The sequence below is a fragment of the Diabrotica virgifera genome, chromosome 8 (assembly GCF_917563875.1).
Source record: "Diabrotica virgifera virgifera chromosome 8, PGI_DIABVI_V3a".
Classification (NCBI taxonomy): Eukaryota; Metazoa; Arthropoda; class Insecta; order Coleoptera; family Chrysomelidae; genus Diabrotica; species Diabrotica virgifera.
The window spans coordinates 146639086-146658753 of NC_065450.1; the positions used below are offsets into that span (position 1 = coordinate 146639086).

General features: G+C 32.1%; 1 protein-coding gene and 1 long non-coding RNA gene across 5 annotated transcripts in view; one reads left to right on the top strand and one right to left on the bottom strand.

Moving 5' to 3' along the window:
• The window catches only part of LOC126889766 (putative uncharacterized protein DDB_G0277255), a 256811-nt gene that overhangs the window by 158144 nt on the left and 78999 nt on the right, over positions 1–19668 (bottom strand). The window contains exon 1 of one of the 4 annotated variants that reach the window (XM_050658349.1): positions 2189–2704. The exons of 2 other annotated variants lie outside the window; for them this stretch is intronic. In XM_050658349.1, coding sequence (XP_050514306.1) covers positions 2189–2314 — 126 coding nt within the window. In that variant the 5' untranslated portion in view covers positions 2315–2704. Of the gene's footprint in view, positions 1–2188; positions 2705–19668 lie in introns of those variants that run through there. One more of the 4 variants, XM_050658353.1, reaches the window with a different exon arrangement.
• Positions 8064–9351, top strand: LOC126889772 (uncharacterized). Its single transcript, XR_007700170.1, has 2 exons — positions 8064–8212; positions 8941–9351. It is a non-coding gene; the product is annotated as an uncharacterized LOC126889772 (long non-coding RNA).

Here is a 19668-nt window from a genome sequence, read left to right on the forward strand (position 1 = left end):
TTTTTCAATTTTTTAAACAAATAATGTTTCAAATATGATGTGCAAAATAATTTTTAATTTGGTTCTGCTAATGGACTTGCCTTTTTTGTCATTAAAGTAAAAAAACTTTAAATTTCACTCATTAATTCAGCATTGTCCGGTTATCATAACACTGTGTTAATGTTGATAGTAACATATCCTTTTTAAGATAAACGCAACTGTAATTTAGTCCAAACAAATTAATATATTTTTTTTGCCAACAAAAATGAGATTTTTCAATTTTTCAACCAAATAATGTTTCAAATATGATGTGCAAAATAATTTTTAATTGGGTTCTGCTAATGGACTTGCTTTTTTTGTCATTAAAGTAAAAAAACTTTAAATTTCACTCATTAATTCAGCATTGTCCGGTTATCATCTTAATTATTTTAACTGTACTAATATCCGTCGAGTAATTCTGAATGATTAATAGGTCGTTAAAACATTTTATCTGTAGCGGGTTCTGGAATATCTTAAAAATATCGAATTTCATTGATAAAATGCGCATATTCCACCGATCTTCGCTTCGAGAATACATTAGTTCTATATTACTGTAATTTACGAGTTCAACAATAAAGTATTTGTTATATCCTCATACCGACCTGTGACCAATTAATCAAACCCTAGACAACAGAAGATAAAACCCTACACATATATATTTTATTTAATTATCTAGAATTCTATTTAATTATAGTTAACTTTATATAATTTTACTTAATTTTATCTAATTGTATTTATTTTTATTGAATTTGATTTAATTTTTATATTTTTTAATTTTATTTATTTTTATTTGATTATATTTAGTTTTGATTAATTGTATTTAATTCTGATTAACTTAATTTAATTTAATTACTTTTATTTAATCTTATTTAATTTTATCTAATTTTATTTAATTTGATTTAATTTTATTTAAGTCAAATTAATTTCATTTAATTTTGTGTAATTTTATTTATTTTTATTTAGTTTTATGTAATTTTATATAATTTGATGTAATTTTACCAATTTTATTTAATTTTTTTAGTTTTGTCTAATTTTGTCAATTTTATTTAAGTAGTTTTATTTATTAAAATTAAATTATTTAAATTATTTATATTTTATATTATATATTTATATATTTTTTATATTAAATTATTTATTAAATTTCATTATTTAAATAACACCCATAGGGATGAAACCACTCCGAACCCAGTTAATAATAGAAAATTCTGAATCTATAACTAGTGTTACCTTAAAAAATATGTCGCACTATATTTTTCCGAAAAACTGAACAAATCACTCCCATAGGGTTCAAAGCACCCCAAAGCCAGCCAATACATAATTTAAAATTCGTAAATTATACTTAAAATCACCCTGAAACCAGTCAAACAATAGATAATTCGAGATTTGTACTTAGCTAACTAAGAAAGTTAAAATAAGGGTAGAAATACGTATATAATGGTATACCTCAAGATTACCTCTCGCGTCACGATCTTTGAATCTCGCCAAATACGATTTTAGTCCCGTCAAAATTCCATACTGAGCGATAAGAAGTATTGACTTCAAAAAGAATAAATATAAATATGGCAACAAAACATAACCTTGACGTCACATTATTCAATTACAAGATATATGGCAACACTGTCTGAGAATGATGAAATTTTCCACCACTACATAGATACCACGTAAGTGTCAGCATAAATAAAGAGCATGTAGATGCTCATGATTTTAAACATTAGCTTCTGCATGCTTATATCCGTTTATATTTGTTCAGGAATAATCTCATGCTCTTAAAAATTTATAAAACACGAAATAAGCGAATAAAATAGGAAATATATCTATAAATATTAATTGATTTTAGTTAAGTTTCTACAATTAGGTATATCAACTTAAAATATCTCAAAAATAATGACAAACAGAATATATGGCAACACGACGTAAACTTGACGGCACATTATTCCATTAAAAGAGATATGGCAACACTGCCTGAGAATGATGAAATTTTCCGCCGCTACGCCACATACAAAGTGTCACAGTAAATAATAAAAACATACAACTGCGCATGATTTCAAAAATTAGCTACTTCCTGTTTATATCAGTTTATATTTTTCCGAAATAATTTCATGCTCTTAAAAATTTCTAAACTACGAAATAAGAGAATAAAATAAAAAAAATATATAAAAAATTTACATACTTCAACTCCAGTTGTCAACAATATTAACTCGTTCATTTTTTTAGGTCCTTCATCATCACAGTTAAACACTAAAACTAGTTCTTTTTGCGATAAGCAAAGTCTGCATTCAGCTGTGCCGGAATCCATAATAGACTTTATTTACTAAAATATAATTTTTTTAAACTTCTGAACCAGTTAACTGTAACCTGTTTCTCAAGCAACTACTCCGAACAAGATGGCTACGTACGGCAGGTGCAGACGACAATATACATTCTCCCTCTCTACGTCTGGACACATAAAAGGTAGGGATAGAGATTAATTTCAGTACAAAGTACAATACGCATACGCAATGGCATAGAATGTATGAACGTATGAACTCTCGTTCTCCCGAACTGAAAGCTCGATGGTTTTCGCCGAACATCCAGGTCAACTATTTCTATTTTTATCGCAGGTATAAAAGTTACTGGTTTTTATCCACTCAACGACTCAACCTCAACGCACTCTCCAACAGTCCCAACGTACATAGAATGTAGAATTTCTACTGACTAGATTTTCAAAGGGGACCGGTTTTTAAAGCGATGTTTTATTGACATTGAAGTAACCTTCAATCTGATTGTCTACCAACGAGAATGAAAAATAACAACATAAATATTATATCTGCGGAGTATAAACAACTCGGAGTAGGTAATGTATTTTTAAAAATTTTATCAGTTCGATACGGCGAGCTGCGAATACCTAGAAAGAATATAGAATAGAATAGAAATATATGCTTTATTGTCACTGAAAATTATACAAATTTTATGGACAAAGCTTAAATAAAGTCAGAAAAAATAAATAAATAATAACAAATACAATTTTCTGAAATTTGATAAATCGTCAATATAAAATAAAATGCAAAATATAAGTTAATAAAGTAAAGAAATAAAAAAAAAACAAAATTGATATATTGCAACAATTACATAGAAATTGCAAAGTGAACATACAACAAAGTAAACTATAGACATAGGAACTAATTAGTTTAAGCTGCTGCATGTGACACCCAAATATAGATAAGTTTGGTTACTTGTACATTACTGTAATTTCTTAGTTAGTCATTAAGAAACTCTTCTACTGAATAATATGGTCTTTTAGAAAGATGAGCTTTTGTCATTTTACGGAACTTGGGGAAAGATGTTGGAGATTTGAGTTTTAAAGGAAGATGATCCAGTGGCGTAACTAGTCTGACCTGCGCCCCAATGCAAGTATTCCTCGTGCGCCCCTATTACCAGACTCATTCTCCCCCCCCCCCCCCCAACCTCCAACGAAACTAACAAACGACATTTATCCGTACTTCCAGGGGATAATATTTCACTACACTACATTGTACAAGCCATATCCTATCAGCAAAGTCAGGCAAATATGCAGGCTTACTTACTTTCCGTGTCCGGAACACCAACAATTCCAAACGATTTTCCGAGATCTTAGTCTGCTTGGCTGAGTTTGGTGGTCATATAAGGGTGTCTTCGATCTGTCTCCTGCTTTTTTTCATTCTACCACTGACGTGACCTTCCTCCGGATAGGTGGTGGAGCAATCTCAGCTATGGGGTATACATCTTCGATAGGTGTCGGTTTAAGGCAACCCGCTATTATACGAACCGTTTCATTTAGAGCGACGTCGACGTTCTTTACGTGAACAGAGTTTGCCCATACTGGTGCTCCAAACTTCGCGTCCGAAAAACATAACGCTAATGCTAAGGCAGAAGTGCGGAGAGTGTGTGGTTGTGCTCCCCATTTTGTATTAGTTAGCTTGCGGATGATATTATTTCTGGCACTTACTTTCTTCTTGACATCTTGACAGTGGTATCGGTAAGGCAGAGTTCTATCCAGACGGACGCCAAGGTATTTTGGCGTTTCGTTGTGTTCCAGCATCTGACCACGCCATTCCACCTCCAGCGGCATTCGGGCATGCTTGTTTCTAAGGTTGAAAGCACATACCTGGGTTTTTGTGGGATTGGGTTTCAGATGGTTTTTATCGTAGTATAGAGCTAAGTCTCCCAGGGCATCTGTCAGTTTCACTTCGACTTCATTGAAAGTTCTTCCCTGAGCTGCCACAGCTGTATTATCAGCGTAAATAAATTTCCTTTTTTGTTGGTGTATGGGTTGGTCGTTGGTGTATATGCTGCATAGAATCGGCGCTAGGACACTTCCCTGCGGTAGCCCGTTTTTTTGGTCCCTCCACCGACTGTTCCTGGACTGGACCGTTACGTAGAAGCGTCTATTCTGGAGGAGACATTTCACTAACCTTGTTAGTCGGAAATCCTTTGTAGTTTCGTAGAGTTTTGCGAGTAGCCGTTGATGGTTAACTGTGTTATAGGCGGCAGTTAGGTCTATGAACGCTACTCCTGTTATTTCCGTTCAAAACCATCTTCAATATGTTGGGTGAGATTAAGAATTTGACTGCAGCAACACTTTCCGGGTCTGAATCCTGCTTGTTCAGTATCATTCTTTCAAATGCCTTGAAAAGGTGGCACAAAAGAGAGACAGGTCTAAAACTCTTTGTATCCGCCGGTATACCGCAGAATATACAGAATCGACCTGGTTTCTTCTTAAGCTTCTTTCATTTGGAATATTCCATTTGCAGTATTTTATTCCAAGAAACATGCGCAATTCGTTTTGAAAATCTATTATATGCACCGTATTTTTAAATATACTACTATATATGCAAAATTCAAAAAATTCACATTTTTTATTTTCGGGAAGCTACAGGGAGTTTTGCTTCAACATATTTTTTTTGCTAACATTTTTCCAGAATATCGGTTTTTTACGCCCCCCTAAGGCCTGCGCCCCAATGCACCGCATTGGTTGCATTGGCGTTAGTTACGCCACTGGGAAGATGGTTGTATAGTTTTTTTGCGGAATATAATATAGATTTCTTTATTATACTAACTCAGAGGACGGGATCGGTAAATAGACATCAAAAAGTTGAATTTCTGGTGGAGTAGTCATGATGAGGCCTTGCTGGAAAGACATTCATGTGTTTACGAATTAAGCAAACAGTTTCTAAAATATATAAAGATGGAAGGGTTAAAATTCCGTGATCTTTGAAGTAACTTCTGCAATGTGTTGTTCTTCTGAGGCCAAACAGATACCTTATTGCTTTTTTTGTAATTTAAAAATAACATCTAATTGGGCAGCTGTACTAGAACCCCAAAAAGGAAGACCATATCGAAGATGAGACTCGAACAAAGAAAAATATGTTAGTTTAGAAGATGCTAAGTTGAGTTCTTTCGAAACCGATCTTATAGCATAGCAGACTGAGGCGAGTTTCTTACTTAACAAATCGATATGAAGGGACCATTTGAGGTTCCTGTCTTAAAAAAAATACCAAGAAATTTTACAGAATCAACGGTAGAGATCTGGCTGTTATTAACAAGCAGGGGTTGAAGAGCACTTTTATAGGATAATGCTACTGTCTTATCCACGTTAAAAGAGAGTAAATTAGAGTCAGACCATGTTTTTATCGTAAGCAAATCAGAAGTTATAGTTGCATGAAGAGATGCAATAGTTGATTTGCTCCAAGTGATACTGGTATCATCAGCAAAAAGAAAAATTTTTCCATCGATTTTTAAATTAGTGATGTCATTTATAAAGATAAGGAACAGTAGAGGACCCAATACTGAACCTTGTGGTACTCCACATACAATGTTTTTGAGACTAGAGTCAGTATCATTTGCTCTAACTAGTTGTTTCCTATTTTTCAAGTAAGATTGGAACCAATTCGAAGAAATACCTCGAATTACATAGAAATTTAGCTTTTTAATCAAAATGTGATATACACAACCAAAAGCTTTGGCATAGTCACAGAAAACAGTGGCAGTATAAAGATTATTGTTTAGTGCTTGGTAAACCTCATGAAGCACAGAAATCATGGCATCAGTGGTACATTTTTATTAGTTAAAAAGTCGAACTGATTTTGGGATAAGATATTGTTATCAATGGGAAAGGACATAAGTCGGGTTTTTATGAGTCTCTTAATAATTTTGGAGAGTACCGGTAGTAAGGCAATGCGCAATAGGTCTATAGTTGCAAGCATTAGATTTTTCACCACCCTTATGAAGAGGAATAATAAATGGCTATCTTTAGGCACTCTGGGAATTTGCCTCTTTCAAAGGAATCATTAATTAGTGAGACGAGGATTTCCAACACATTTTCTGTGAGATTTGAGAAGATTTTTATGGACTCAACAGTACTACAGGATGATTTGCTTTTGATACTATTGATCGTTTGGATCAGTTCAGAGTTCAGATTTATCGATTGGTCTTATAAAGAATGAATTCGAGGACACTCCTGAATTAGGGAGATAGGAAATGGGATCTTTTTGCGGCAAAATAGTAGAAGTTATATTTTTACTCACATTAACGAAGTATTCGTTTAGATTTTCAGGGTATGGAAGGGCAAATGTTTGAACTGCGTGAGTTCTATTTCGAAGATCGTTTATTATGGACCAAGTTTCTTTTGCAACACTTTTAGAGCCCAGACGATTTTGGTAGTATGCTTTTTTAGCGGATTTGATGAGTTTTAGATAGGTTACCCTGTACCACAGTATATAGAGGTTCCACAGTAGAACCACTCTCCGAAAAATTGGAAGTAAAATCTTTCAACGCGCAGGGCGGCTGCGCATATTTCCTGGCCGCGCGAGAACCATTCTTCCATTGCTAGTCGAGTAGGAACGTACGGGTTAACAGTGCCGTATTTTGCTTAAATTGAGTTAGTTTTGTGAATAATTGTTGGTATTGTGAAGTTGAACATGAGTAAAGTTCGAAGTGGTATTAGTCGGTGTTCAGCGAAAATGTGCACGAACAATTCAAAAAATTGTAAGTACAGTTTTTTCCGATTTCCCAAGGAAGCTGATAGGTACGTATATAATTTTGAATTTGCTTATTTAACCAGCTTAACAGAATAGCATCATTAATATTGGAAATAGTAAAATGTTACGTGCAGTTTTTTAAATACTTATGATACAATAATTATGTTTACAAAAAAGAAATATTTTCTAAAGATTTTTTGATATATATTATATGTTGATATATATAAATTCGGGTTCAAAACGTCCTCCGATGTTGTCCGATGCCTTGTTGCCAATATCTTCTATCATTGCAATTTTCATCTTCTAATCCTCGTACACTCATTGATCGTCTTACTCCTTGTATCCACGTCGTTCTTGGCCTTCCTCTTTTCCTGATGTCTGTAGGTATACATTTCATAATTTTGGGAGTCTCTCCTCTCCCATTCTCTGAACATGTCCGTACCACGTTAATTGTTTCTTCTCAGTGAATCTATGACCGTTTCCTGTAAATTAATTCTTCGCTTTACTTACTCATTTCTAACCCGGTCCAATCTCGATGTTATACTTGCTCTTCTTAGGATGTCCATCTCGGTAGCTTCTATTTTACTTTTTTGGTGTTCCTTTACTCTCAATGTTTCTGATCCCTATACCAATGTGCTCTTAATCATGGTGTTTTATATTCTCATTTTTCTTTGTTTCCCTATCTTGGTACTCCACAAAACTCCGTTCAATGATTTAATTATATGTCTAATTATCGTTCTTTCTTTATTTACTCTGCTCTTAATTTCTGCATCTTCCGTATCTTCTTTGCTGAAATTAATTCCCAAATACTTATATTTATCACAGCTAGTTATTTTCTGATTATATTGTCCAATATCATATTAGTTGAATCTTCACCTAGGCATAAATATTGTGTTTTTTCTACATTCATCTGCATATTATATTATATATTTATGAAAGTTAATAATAGCCGGAAAATTTAGTGTTGTCTAAATAGTAAGTAAATTTAATTTATTTTCAGAGCACGAAATTGGGCAATGTTGTGCCAGAGAGAAGATTTGTTAAAGAAAAAAACTTAAATTCGAACAGATTATGCAGTGTACATTTTGAAAATACTATGTTTTGAAATAAAACTCGGAACAGGTTATGTAAAAATGCAGTACCACGTTTATTTCCTTCAATAGAAGAGAGTCCAAACCAACATTCAAATGTTGATCAAGGTGAGTTTATATGTTTGAAAGATGCAATTTCCATGTAAACCCAAGAATCTTCTGCTATTTATATTGTTGACGTACAAATTTGTTGCATTGTAGTATTGCAATAAATTATAGCTTGTTTACTATGTAAACAACTTTACTATTTGTTATTCAAAACATATCAAACTTATTTTGAAACTATTTCTTGTGTCATGTTATAGTTTATTAGTTTTTGGTGTAATAAACCACAAATTATGAAATTCAATATTATCAACATTAAAATCGGAATTGTTTGTGTGACCACATTATTCCTTCACTCAGCTCATTTTAAATCCCCTCGAAATTAAAGGTAATTTTTGATCTGGAAATACCAAGCTGCCCCTTGCAATCTCTCTGCTCTATACAAAAATATTTAAGCGGAATTTTGACGTGGAAATACCACAGTATATAGAGGGAAATTCCCTCTATATACTGTGGAAATACCATATATTGTCAAAATAAAAGACGGTATGCAACTTTCTAAGAAATTATAATCCATTTCCTGCTATTCTCTTTGCTATTTCTATTGTTGGAATACAAATTTGTTGGATTTGCATTTGTTAAATATTTTTGATTTCAAAATAACAAAAGGCTTCCTTGTACTTTAAAAAAATAATTCAGCTTGGTAATAAAAAATTAAATGTTGTAGATTGTAGATATTTTATGTGTAATACCTTTCTTCATATAAGGCAACCTATAAAATTCTGTTGTAGATGATGAAAACAGTTTTGATCCAGTAAATGAGGAAGATGAGGAACAACGGGAAGAATTAGCTACCGTACTGCTAGGTGGAGAGGACGACAGCGAAGTTGTTCTACAAAAAAATCAACAAACTCAAACTTTGGAAAGTGTATCGACCTATAGCCCTAGAAAAAACAAGCTAAGAAAGACTATAAAGGAATTGCAAAACAAGAATTTTCGATTAAAAAAAAATTGCAAAAACTACAAGGTTCTGGTCGGAGATATTCAAACGAATACAAAAACTTTTGTTTACAATTATATTTTAACGGTCCAAAACTGTATAGGAAAAAATTAGTTAAAGAATTTTGCTTGCCCAGTGTTACAACATTACACAAATTTGTCACACATATATCTGTCAAACCTGGAATAAATGATTTCATTTTTGATATATTTAAAATGTTTCTGATCTCGATAAATTATGTATCCTTTGTTTTGACGAAATGAGTATTAAGGCACATTTATTTTATAGTATCAAAAAAGGTAAAATAATAGGTTTTGAAGACTTTGGAGATGAAAAAAAAAAGTTTTAAACCAGCATTATCCGCAACAGTAATAATGATAAGAGGCGTAAAAACCAACTGGAAGCAACCAATAGCTTACTACCTTGTTAATTCAACTTGCCCTGCGGAAAAGCTACAAAATATAATTTTAGATATTATTACAAAATTACAAAATATTTCTTTAAAAGTGGTAGGAGTAGTATGTGATATGGGCTCTAATAATCTTAAACTTTCAAATTTGTTAAATATATCTGCCGATAGACCATATTTTTATCATGAAAATAATAAAATTGTCTTTTCTTTTGATACACCTCATTTATTAAAAGCACTCCGCAATAACTTCCTAAGACATAAATTTGTTATTGATGATATTAACGCTTCTTGGGAATTCATTAAAAAATTTTACGAACATGATAAACAATATCCTATACGTGCAGCGCCAAAATTGACCGAATCACATATATCTCCTAACAATTTTGAAAAAATGAAAGTGAAATATGCTTCTCAGATATTTAGTAACACTGTTGCTGCCGGTCTGCATCTGTATATTAGATTTAATGTATTCGTCGAGGAAGCAACAACCACCGAAACATTTATTAGGAACATTAATAATTTATTTGATATGCTCAATTCTTCTTCATTAAGAGGAGCAACTGAGTACCAAAGACCGTATAGAGGAACCGATACTCAGCAAGAATTTCTTAATACGTGTTTCCGATTGTTTAATAATTTACAGGTAATTAATTTTAAATGTGAAAATGTAACACCAAGAATAAAATGTGTTAATGGTTGGAAAATAATCATTAATGGAGTGATTCATTTGTGGAATCTACTACAGTCACACGGAATGGATTATTTTTTCACAAGGCGGATGAATCAAGATTGTCTAGAAAACTTTTTTGGTTCAATCAGGCAGCAAGGTGGCAATTGTGTTAACCCTACTCCGGTACAATTTACCGCAGCATTCAAAAGATATTTTTGTTTAGACACGATGCATTCCTGTACAGAAAATTGCGAAAGAGATGCCGGCGATATTTTGTTAAATTTAACCGATATATGTAACGACGAATCACTGCCCGAAACCCCTGCTTTGGTTCCTGAAAACACTTGGATGACCAAGAATATCAAACATCAGATAAATTACAGAAAAACTTCACAAGACATATATGCGGTTATTTAACAAAAAAGTGTCTTAGGAAACATGTTTGTCAAATCTGTGAAGCATATGGGAGAGAGTACGATGAACTAGACGATTCGTCTCTGTTTTGTTACGTTAAAGCCTACAGTGGTAATGAAACAAACGTTTTTGGCAAGCTCTATATGCCGAGCCAAAATTTTGTGCAGTATGTTACAGATTTGGAAATTATTTTTCAAGAGAATTTTCAAAATTTTAGTCATCAAGCGAAAATCTTACAAAACTACGTTAGTTTATTCGAAAAAATACCATATACGCATCCTTGCAGCAATTTTCCAAAGGGTTATCTCATTAGATTATATGCTAGAATAAGAATATGTTACAAATTAAAAACAATTAATAGAAATTTTAAAGTATCTAAGACAAAAGGACATAGGAAATTAATAATTTGGAAACATAATTAGCTTTAAAACTTGTTGTTTGTTTGGGTTTATATGACTGCGGACACTAAATCCATTCGCAAATTTTAATTTTTTTTTACTTATTAGTCATGTTTCGCATACAATTTTATCCGTAAACTAATACTAACATTAATTTCTAATAAATAATCCTTTTTATATTTTTTTGATAATTTAGTTAGTTAAGTAATTCATAATTTAGTTTTAAAATGTATTTTTTGATAATTACTTCTTCTATAATATTATATAATAAATTTTTCTGCAGCTCTATACTTAATTCAAGAGCTATTTTGCAATATATTGTTTAAGTTCCTCATTTTTTAGGGGGAGAATAGGAATCACCCGGTAGTCTCTCCAACTATCTGAAATATCTTCTGATAGCCATATTTGAATAAAAAATTTAATAGTGTTTTTTTTTTATTTTGATATAAATTTGCCAACATAATATAAGGTATATTCCTATTCCTGGCGAAGTATTTTTCTTATTCTTAAGACTTATTTCTAATTCATACAAACTAAATGGCACTGAAAGTGGATAATATTGTGTACTGGATAACACTGGACATAATTTTCTTAAAAACGCATCAACCAATTCTCCTTTGGTCACTGGATTTACTTGTGGTTTAAAAATGGATTTGACTAGACTATGTCCCGCAGACATCCTGACAATGCAGATGCTTTGTTGATCTGACTCCTCAGGTCCTTTACTGGGCCACAATTAACTTAAAAAAATAATTTTATTAACGTTTCGACTTCCAATTCGGACGTCGTTGTCAAAATAGAAAATATTAATTTATTTTTGTATTTTGACAACGACGTTTGAATTGGAAGCCGAAACGTTAAAAAAATTATTTTTTCAAGTTAAATTGTGGCTTATTTCTCAATTAGAATAGTTGATATTCGTTTAATTCATTAAAAAAATTGTTGAAATTTTTAAAAATAAGAAAGACGAAGAGAAATTTTTTTATTTAAATATGTGGCTAAAAATCACCACCATAAATTATAAAAGGCTTCTCGAGACTATTAAAAAACTTTTTCCGTTCATTTACTGTGATTTTAAGATTTGGTTTTACTGTAAAACCATGTAAAACTTTTACATAATATATAGAATAAATGGTTAACTTTTTAGCAGTTTGAATTTTAATTGATAATATACTCTTGCACATTACGCGATTGATTTGATGAAAAGTAGGACTATTGCAAAATTTAATTAATTTTTTGCAGACTACAACTGAAACTAAACGAATAATGCAGAAAACACAAAAAATCTCCGATATAACCAAATTAACCTATGAAATGCCAATAGTGACAAAATTTCATAAATGTCAATAGTGTCAAAATTTCATAACAAAGAAGTAAACTTGCCTGCCGTTGGACGAATTACAAACAAGCGTTACGACGCGGTAAATTTGAATTACTCCTCCTGGTTTAAAAACAGAGTATAGTAATGCCGTGAGAGCTTCGAGATTAACCTACTTTTTATTTGACATTTATATGACGTGTACAATATATTAAAAACCATTGCGATATAAAACTTGCGCAATACCGTTGATATTTTAAATACCGTTGAAATATAAACATTGAATTGTAATATTGTTTTTCATTTATTAAACCCTTTAGTTTTGTAATATTAACATTTAGTAAGAACATCTGGACAGTTAAATATGGGAAACCGAATTTTTTATTTTAATAAATAATAATAGTAGTAGGCCCAGAAAGTTTTAGTACGGCTCTGTAAGGTTAACCAAAGGAGCGTGCGGCCTCCGCCTGCATTCACCACTGGTGAATTACCAATTTCGTACTTTGCCGGTATTACTTTCAGAGATCAAAGCGCCGCCAGAGGAGTGATTTTACTGTGCCTGTACTTGGTGATATATTGAGTGACAGAGACGTTGGTAGCAAATTTCTTGATATACAATAGTGAGCGCATATTTTTGGCTGATATTCGGATACCTTTGGTAGCCCAGTAGAGCAGCAAAGAGCTTTAGTTTTCTACAAACCCATAACTCACTGGCAACTAGGCAAAGTTGGTATTAAATACCAAAATGTTCGGAATAAGAATCTGCACAACTTTTCTAAGAATGTGATTGGGGTGGAGGATATGTAAATAAAACAAGATAAATGCAAAAATGATTTTTTAAATTTTATATTTAATTCGCAATATTTCCGCTCAGTTTAAATATTTCTATTCATTATTTTAATACAATAAACTGTGGACATTTCCACAAAAAATGAGATGTATCCAAACTCTTAATTTTGATTATAAATAAAATGGTAATTGGCGATATTTTGAAAAAAAGGTATGCTGCTCGCCAGATATTTTTTCTAAACAAAAATTTGTATATTAAAATGCTCGTTATTGTCTGAAATTCGAAGAAAATAGCGGAGCATTTAATTTACAATGTTTATCGATGCAGTGGCGTACCACCTCGACACCTTCCGCTATAAGAGGAACATCGATTATGTTATGTTAAATATGTATATAAAAATTTGTGTTAAAAATCTTTGAATCTCCCTTTTCAACCAGTTCTACATTAAAATATAATAATCAAAAATATAGAATTCCAAATTTAATTATCAAAAAGTTATAGCCTATAGATTATTGGAAACTAGTAGCGCTCAACCTCTTTATATTCACTGTATATGGAGTTACTATAGTATGCGGTCTGCCGTCGCGTTTCGGCTATAACTTGCGGTCTACCGCGGAATTCGGTGTATTATATTAAAGTGCCGGTAAAAAATCTTTATAAAGTAAATAAAACGCATAAATTAGAAGAATTATTATTTTAATTTTACAAATTAATACTTTGTCATATCAATTTACTATTTTAATTTGGAATTAACTTAAAAAAATTGGCTTATTCCAGCAAACCTTAATCTTATTACAAAGTTATTTGTATTTGAGTGATGTGGTTAAGTTTTCAACACAGGTATAGTAATCTAGTGCCTCGCCTTTACACATCGGCAAACGCGTCTGCGGATGCATCACGAGCTGACCACACATCTGTAAATCGTTCAGTCTGTATTAATTCTCGGGAGACGCAATATCTACTTTGAATTCACTGCGAAAACTAATCCGTCGTAGGGGTCAGATGTATGAAGAGGCATCGGACGTTCGCACCGAAACCCTTTCATCTGTACTGGAAAAACCGACAACAATCGGATATTTCGCAGACGCGTCCGCCGACGTGATATATAAGCAACAAACGATCAAATTACCCCATCTACATATCTGCGGATGTATCCGCATTATATCCGGATTATTTTCTTCCAGATTTACCTTGACCAGTGCAGTTATATAGTTTTTTGTAATGGGGTATAGGTACTATCAATGTAATTTTTTGTGTACCTATCATCATTGTTTTTATGTACATAGACTGGGAGATATTATACAGAAGTTCAGCCACGATTTTATAAGTCCTGCCTTTTGCAATACTGGAAGGGTAGACGATGTACTTACAATCTGTGGAAACATCCACAAATTTCTTGTGACATTTTCCTGTAAAAATTAGATTTTCCCAAAAAATAAAAATAGGGTTTTGCGATGAATTTCTGTCATATCCGTAGATAGACAGGATACTATCGATTTTATGAAGAAAATTTTTTGGGCAGGAGGGTTGCAAACGGGGTAACGGAGTATATATGTATACAAACATGTAAGGAAAATAATGAAATTTTCATGATTTTCTAGGTCCTGCCAACTAAATAAACTAAACATATTTATTTCAAAATGATCAAAAAAATATTGGCATGACGTCTCCTAATGTTTAAGTATACTTGTCCCTTGGAAAATTCTGCGGAAAATTTTCACCCTGATTCCGTGATTTTCTTAGTCCTGCCTTTAAAAAGTTATAATACTCAAATACAATCAATACCTTTTCGGTACTCGACAGGAAGGTTAAACGGTTCTTGTAAGACGGCAGGAGTCCTAGATTTGTAAGAAAATTCGTGAAAAAGTCAACGATTTTCTGAGTCATGCCATTTTGCACATGTTAATCATAATATAAGTCTATTTACAAAGAAGCAGGATTGTTTTATGGTTATTTTGTATACAGGGTGGGGCATTAGTGTGACAAAGTCCAATTACTCGTTTGTCGTAAGATATACGAAAAAATTATTTAGGTAAAACATGGGCCACAGATAGGACTATGATTTAACAGTATTTTCTAATATACAGGACTACCCGTTTTCACAAAGTGACACAAATTTATGTTTTTTTAAATGGAATACCCTGTATATTTTTACATTTTTGGATTCTACTCGATGTTCTCTTTAATAAAATATAGTGTTTTGAAATATTATACGAGGTAGTTAAAATATAATTACGTTTTTTTGTTAATTTTGTAGGAACATTCACACCCTATACATATTGTTAGTGATTTGATATCCAAACTTCTATTAATTTATGTTTAAACGATTTTTAATATAGTCTACTATTGTCAGTTATTAAGAGTATACCAAAATGTTTAATTTTAGTATACGGGGTTGGTTGAAACTCGGAATGAGTATTTTTTGAGTTTTCTTAAATGGGACACCTTGTATTTTAGTATTATAATAAAATGGTATTTTATGGTACCTTTTTATTTGTTAAGCATTTTCTATACCATATTTATATATTAATTTCGGCAGTAAATTGATACAGACAGATTACTCAGGTGGTTTTTGGGGTTTCTGAACAAGAATGTCACATTAGAATAGATCTTTACCTAGTGCTCGGGGTGACTAATATACACGCCATATTCTTAAATTTCGAGGCTTTCAGACACTAAAGTGATGCAAGTAGATTACTCGAGGAGTTTTGTGGTTGCTGAACATGAATACGCCATCAGAATCGACCTCCAAAAACTCTCTAAATTCGAGATCAGTCACCCTGGGCACCAGGTGCTCCGAGGGTCGGTTGTAATGTCATATTCGTGTTCGGCCATCCCAAAAACACTCGAATAATCTATTTTCTTTAATTTATTGCCGATATCCCACGAAACTCCAGATGACGTGCCTTAGCAGCAACTCTGGGCATTAGGTGATTCGGAGGTCGGTTCTGCTTGCGTATTCGTAACTCCATAAACCTCCCAAATAACAAAATTTTGCCCTTAATACACTGATTTTGACAGGTTTATGCACTTTTGGCTGCATGTTATGCACTAAAATGCAATTTCCACCCATTTTTATATTGTACACCTTTTATTTGAATTTGAAAAAAAATTTAAAAAAATAAAAAAAAACGGTGTATTTGCCGACTTAAAGCAAGAGTAACTTTTAGTACTAGAATACCTCATAATTTAATAGTCTATTCTCAAAAATGTCTAAAAATTTAAAGACCAATAAGTTATGAGATAAAATATCCGTTGATCTACCCAAGACGGATGCCTATGACCAGTACCAGAAATTCACAATTGATAAAATCGATTCATCTCTGGAAGAGAAATAAACGTAGCAGTTTTCGTTTTCCTAAATAGAATTTTTCTAAATTCTTTTAAACTCAAAAAACCAAAAAACGAAAAATTTTTCAAATCGATTTTTCTAGAACACTGCGTATTGTTCTGAGTTAAAGCAAAAGTACCTTTTAATACAAAACTATCCCAGAATTTAATAATCAAGTGTCAGAAATGCTTAAAAGTTAGACAGAAAAGTTATTCGATAAAATATCCGTTTCTGTACCCAAAACGGACCCCTATGACCGGTACTAAAAATTGACAATTGATAATTGACAATTGACCTCTGGAAGATAAATAAGTGTACCAGTTTTCGTTTTTCCAAATAAAAGCGTTCTGCAGCTATTTTAAAGAAACTAATATATGCTTATTCTAGACGAAGCATATCGGAAGTAGATGTCGTCCGCCAACCAGATGGTCTGATGACATCAAACAGATCGACAGAAAGTTGATGCAGACAGCACAGGACAGAAATGCATGGAGAAGACTGAGGGAGACCTATATCCAGCATTGGATAGATCCGGGTTGAATTATGACGATGATGAATTACAAGACGCCATCTTTAACGAGCTTTAGCTTTCCAGGGAAGCATTTTTGAACTAGGTGAATTGAGTTAAATTTTCTTAAAATTATCTGAGGAAGCTCCGGTTTTCGTTTGTTATGAGAGCTTCTGGACACCCTGTATAATATAATGGGTAGGTAAGTTCCCTACTATAACCAATAAATTGTAAAAAATGTTTATTTACTTTTATTGCGTTTACTTAGATAAAAATATGATCTAATCACATAAAATAAAGATGTTACAGTTTGCTATTAGATTTGAAAAGTGTGTAAAAATTCCGAGACATTATTCAGGAAAATAATATTTAATAGGATACGATTGTTTTAATGATATACAAATTAATTTTTTGTATTATTCATCTTTGCGGTTATCCTGCCAAGTGGTAAACGGTTTTAGATTAGTGTTTTTTACGCATACTCGACATGGTATGACTCAGAAAATTGTGGTGATATGAATATGTTTGTATAACACCCTGAAATAATTTTACAGACACACAATTTAATTTTTTTATACGAAATACCTATACAACCATCCTGCCTCTTTGAAAATAGATTTATATTAACCTTCTTGAGATATGTGCGAAATGGCATGACTTAGAAAATCGTGTAATTTTCCACGAATTTTCTTACAAATTTTTTAACTATATATAGTAAAAAAGGTGTAAGTAAACATCCTGCCATTTTGAATAATGTCTACTGAAATTATTTATTTTATAACAAAATTTATTTTATGACTTAGAAAATCACGGAACTAGAGTGAAAATTTTATACAGAATTTTCCAAGAAACAAGTGCAGTTACATTAGGTGACGTCATGCCAACATTTTTTTGGTCATTTTGAAATAAATATGATTAATTTATTAAGTTGGCAGGACTTAGAAAATTATGAAAATTTCATTATTTTCATTACATGTTTGTATATCTGTATACTCCCTTAGTCCTTTTGCAACCGTCCTGCCCAAAAAATTTTCTTCATAAAATAGATAGTGTCCTGTTATTCTATGGATATGGCAGGACTTAGAAATTCATCGCAACTCCCAATTTTTTTTTCATGGAAAATCTCATTTTCACAGGAAAATGTCACAGGAAACCCGTGGATTTTTCCACAAATTGTAAGTACCTTCTCTAACCTTCCAGTATTGCAAAGGGCAGGACTTAGAAAATCGTGGTTGAACTTCTGTTAATATCTCCCGGTTTAACAGCTGGTTCCTAAAAAAACTGATACGACTCTTAGTAAAATTTGATCATTTTGAGCAGTGTATGATTGATATGACATTATATTTATTATGACAGACGAATAATAAAATAAACAAACAAACAGCCATTTTTTGACGTTGAACAGAATAAGTTATGTCACAAATTTTAAGATTTGGCAGTGACAGTGACAGAATGTAAATAGTAATTATTTATCCTTCAAAATACCCTGCTCAATTTTCTACAAAATACGCTTTAAGAGTCGTATCAGTTTTTTTTTGGAACCAGCTCTACAACACTAAGTTAAAGGTATTAAATTGTAATGGACATTTCGGTTTATAAGATGTACCTAATACATATTATATGTCCAACTAAATCTGTTTCGGCTAATAATAAAGAAACTGCTCGTCAAAAGTTAGAGATATAGAAAATTATGCTCATTTTCATAGTTGATTTTTTCGTGAACAGATTAACGGATTCCGCTTTAATTTTTTTATATTAGATTTTTCTTTAGTATTTACACAGAGGTTTTTGTGCAAGGTTTACTCAAACTTGTTTTTTGTACTTATACCAGATGGAAGAATATCTTTTTCTTATGTTAAGTTTGAGACACCCTGTAGGGAGGACGACGTACAAATCTGAGTATACATCAGAATCGTATTGTAGTCATATCTTTGCTAATATTTTGTTTTTTGAATGTTCCTGATATTTTTAGAAATAAAGAAAATAGGTGGTTTTACTCTTTAACATGTGTTTTAACTGAAACAAAACTAAATTAACAATACTTACTTACTTTAACTCAAAGTTTACTTTATGTTAACTCAAAGACCAAGATTAAGTCACTAAAGCAGAAAACCTTAAAAAAAGAAAATACTTCCAAGAAGGTTAAAAACATACAACCTGAAGATGAAAGTGACAGTAGTGCAGATGAGGAATGCTTCTATTGCAACAATAGATATTCTTCAGACAAAAAAGGAGAAGGCTGGATACAATGCTGCAATTGTAAAAATTGGGGACATGAGGCTTGTTCAGGAGCTGACAGCGATGATGATGTATTTATTTGCGAATATTGCAGATATGATTAAGTTAAGCAAAATGTTCGGTATTATTATTCCTATTAATATTTAAGCAAAATGTTCGGTATTATTATTCCTATTAATATTTAAGAAACATGTTCTGTATTATTATTCCTATTAATATTGGGTTTTTTGGGTTTAACCCATCGTTATTTCTTATTTAGTTAATTGCTCTTTTTCGTTCCTTTTTAATTTTTGAGTTTAAGTTGTTGTATTTTGCATAAAAATAAAAAACTTCGGTGTTATACAGCCTCAAACGTTAAGTATCCCATTTTACCTCACCTTGCCCTACATAGGTTATTTCTAGAATTATCGGCCCATCTCTAGTTCATCGCTCCGGCTAGT